This window comes from Sinocyclocheilus rhinocerous, unplaced genomic scaffold (genome assembly GCF_001515625.1).
Source record: "Sinocyclocheilus rhinocerous isolate Xijiao unplaced genomic scaffold, SAMN03320098_v1.1 scaffold17, whole genome shotgun sequence".
Lineage (NCBI taxonomy): Eukaryota > Metazoa > Chordata > Actinopteri > Cypriniformes > Cyprinidae > Sinocyclocheilus > Sinocyclocheilus rhinocerous.
In genome coordinates, this window is record NW_015634017.1 from 427,548 (window position 1) to 430,412 (window position 2,865).

Genomic DNA, 2,865 nt, shown 5'->3' on the forward strand with positions numbered 1-2,865 from the left:
AGACTCGCTCTGACTGGATCATTTGAATCAGTGAGTTGTTGACTGGAGACTCGCTCTGACTGGATCATTTGAATCAGTGAGTTGTTTACTGTAGACTCGCTCTGACTGGATCATTTATTTACCTCAGACTCGCTCTGACGAGATAATTTGAATCAGTGAGTTGTTTACTGCAGACTCGCTGTGACTGGATCATTTGTTTACTGGAGACTCGCTCTGACGAGATCATTTGAATCAGTGAGTCATTCACTGGAGACTTGCTCTGACCAAATCATTTGAATCAGTGATTCATTGACTTGAGAACAGTTGCAGTCCGATCAGTCCAATTCACAAATGAATCGTTCAGTGCAATTTGCGAACTGATTTAACAGGTTAATTAAAAAGAATCCGCTTGTTCAAGAATCGGACATCGCTATTGCATCTTCACGCCTATCGCAATTTCTTCAGTTCAAAGTAACGAGGAACGACATGTTTTTAAGAAATGTAGTGAAGTGAAAAGTATGATACTTTGTGCATGTAGTCAAATAAACTACAGATACTGATAAAAATACTTTGTTACTGTCCACCATTGGTTCCTACAGATTTGATTTTGAATATCTAATCGTGTAACATCACATTAACAAGCTTACCTGTGCTTTCTGGGATGTATAGTGTGAGCCGAATGGACCTCCTCTCCATCCTTGGAAAATGAAAAGGCACATGTTCATGACCTGAAAATTCAGTATCATGCTCTAGGAGCAAGATCTCAACGATGCAACAGCAAGAAGTGAAATTTTCTCTTCTTACCACACTGATGAACGGGGCGGTTTTGACTTCCTCGTCTGTGTTTTTTGCGTTTGGGAGGTGTGGGCAGGAGGTGGCGAGCTTCCTCTTTATAATGCGTTAAGAGCTTCAGGGCCTCGTCGGAGCTGAGCTCCACAAACATCACCTGATCCAGATGCTCTCCCTGCTCCGGCAGCGTGAAGCTCACTGGAAACAGGAGGAGAGAGGAACACAGCTTTCTCAGGAGTGTGCAGCTGTAATGTGTCTTGACACTCATGACACTCATTTAAGTCTAACCTTTGGCTTTGAGAAGAGACGTTTCCTGAAGGGCCGTGCCCTCCTGCTCTTGCCGCTGTACAAGACGTCTTCTCCACACCTCATCAGGTGGAAGAACCACCACCGCTCTTCGCTGGTAACCATGGAAACACAGCATCTTGTGTCGCCGGGCAGATTGATAAATGTTGGCCTTGAAGACGAAAGTGAAAAAGTGAGAACATGTGCATTTTCTGAACAGGGTTTCTGTTAAGCTCAAATTTAAAGAGTTTTTAAGACCTGCACAAATAACATTAATACCATATGAGCTGGGTAAGGCAATGTCTATAGTAACATATTAAACTGTAAAAAGCATGATTTACAGTTCAGATACAAGTTTCCACAAAAACAAAAAGTTTTATAAAATGAAACACTTCACATTTCAGCCTTTAAACCATTTTTATTCATTTAAACAAATATTATCAATAAATTATTATATTAATTAAATTACATATAAATACATTTTACTGTTTAGATTTTTATAATGCATTATCGATACACCAATTCACATTTACAGCTCTGCGTGTTTGCAGGGTAAAAACATGGGTCGATTTTCGCATTGGTCTGAACAAAAACAACAGGCTCATTGAAAATGCACATTAATTCTCTGCCAGCAGGTGGCGCTTTCGGAACGGCAGAAATATAACCGTTTTTCCTGTAACAGCAGTAAACAAAGCAGCGGAGCACTGGGGCCCGTTCTTCGTACCTCGCTTAATACATCTGAGATGATTTGAAAGATGCCAGATCTTCTAAACGTGATTACTGATCTCTGGCTAATTTGGTTATCTAACGAATTTGCGGATTGCGTAACGACTATCTAACGATTGCGTCATATCATTAAAAAAGACACCTGACGAAAAACTTTTATAAGGAAACAGCCAAGCGAACAAAACTACATAAATGGTATAATAGATAAATGAAATGTGAAATGTTTTTATTTTTATTTTTTTACACGATTCACAATTTCTAGTATTTGTACAGGCTTTACATTTTTATTTCAATGTTGTAATTAGCAATTGACTTAATTTTATCTTTGAAGCAGATTTGTTACGTGACAGCATTAAAGTTTTTTAAGGGTCAAGATCATGTTATCTGCATCTCCTGCGCTCCATTAAGCCACTCCCATAATATCCGTCAACACTCAAATTAATGCACGACTCTACATTATCTGTATAGCATGTGTGTAAGACTCGAATACAATTATGAAGTAATTATTTTATCACGAATAAATAGTAGTAGTAGTACAATAACAACCAGCAAACAAACAAACAAACAAGTTATATTACACAATTTTTTACATTAACATATGATAAAAACCTTTTTCTGGCAAAATTATACTAAACTCTTTAAGTGAGTTTACTTCATAAAAGAGTTTTCTACATGCATTAAAAGCTGGACAATCCAATAAAATACGTTTATCATGAATAAATATTTTAATGAGTAAAACTGGCTGTGTCTACAGTATTATAGACTACACAACATTATTATATTATTTTTCAATGAAGTTTTACATTATTATTATTTTAAATTACTGTCCCCGGATCAGTAGGGTACTCTTCTAATAAAGTAGCAGTGGCTGGGACAGATTTTAAGTATCAATTCTGCTTAAAAAGATGCGATCTAATCCTGTTTACATGAAATAAGCTGCTCCGGAGCAGGTTTAAGCTTACGGAGCTGTTGCTATGACAGCAACTCCGGGATGAGCTTCGAAGAACCAAACAATCCAAGATCACGCCAAATCATCAACAATCAAATCCAGCTAACTGAGTTAGCGACGTACGAAGAACGGGCCCC

At 37.8% G+C, this 2,865-nt stretch overlaps 1 protein-coding gene across 2 annotated transcripts in view; it reads right to left on the reverse strand.

The window, feature by feature from the left end:
• LOC107745085 (heterogeneous nuclear ribonucleoprotein U-like protein 2) overlaps window positions 1-2,865 on the reverse strand; it is a 16,408-nt gene that overhangs the window by 2,325 nt on the left and 11,218 nt on the right. For both annotated transcript variants that reach the window (XM_016558917.1, XM_016558916.1), the window contains 3 exons: window positions 1,057-1,225; window positions 784-966; window positions 627-676 (listed from right to left, as the gene is read on the reverse strand). In XM_016558917.1, coding sequence (XP_016414403.1) covers window positions 627-676; window positions 784-966; window positions 1,057-1,225 — 402 coding nt within the window. The remainder of the gene's footprint in view (window positions 1-626; window positions 677-783; window positions 967-1,056; window positions 1,226-2,865) is intronic.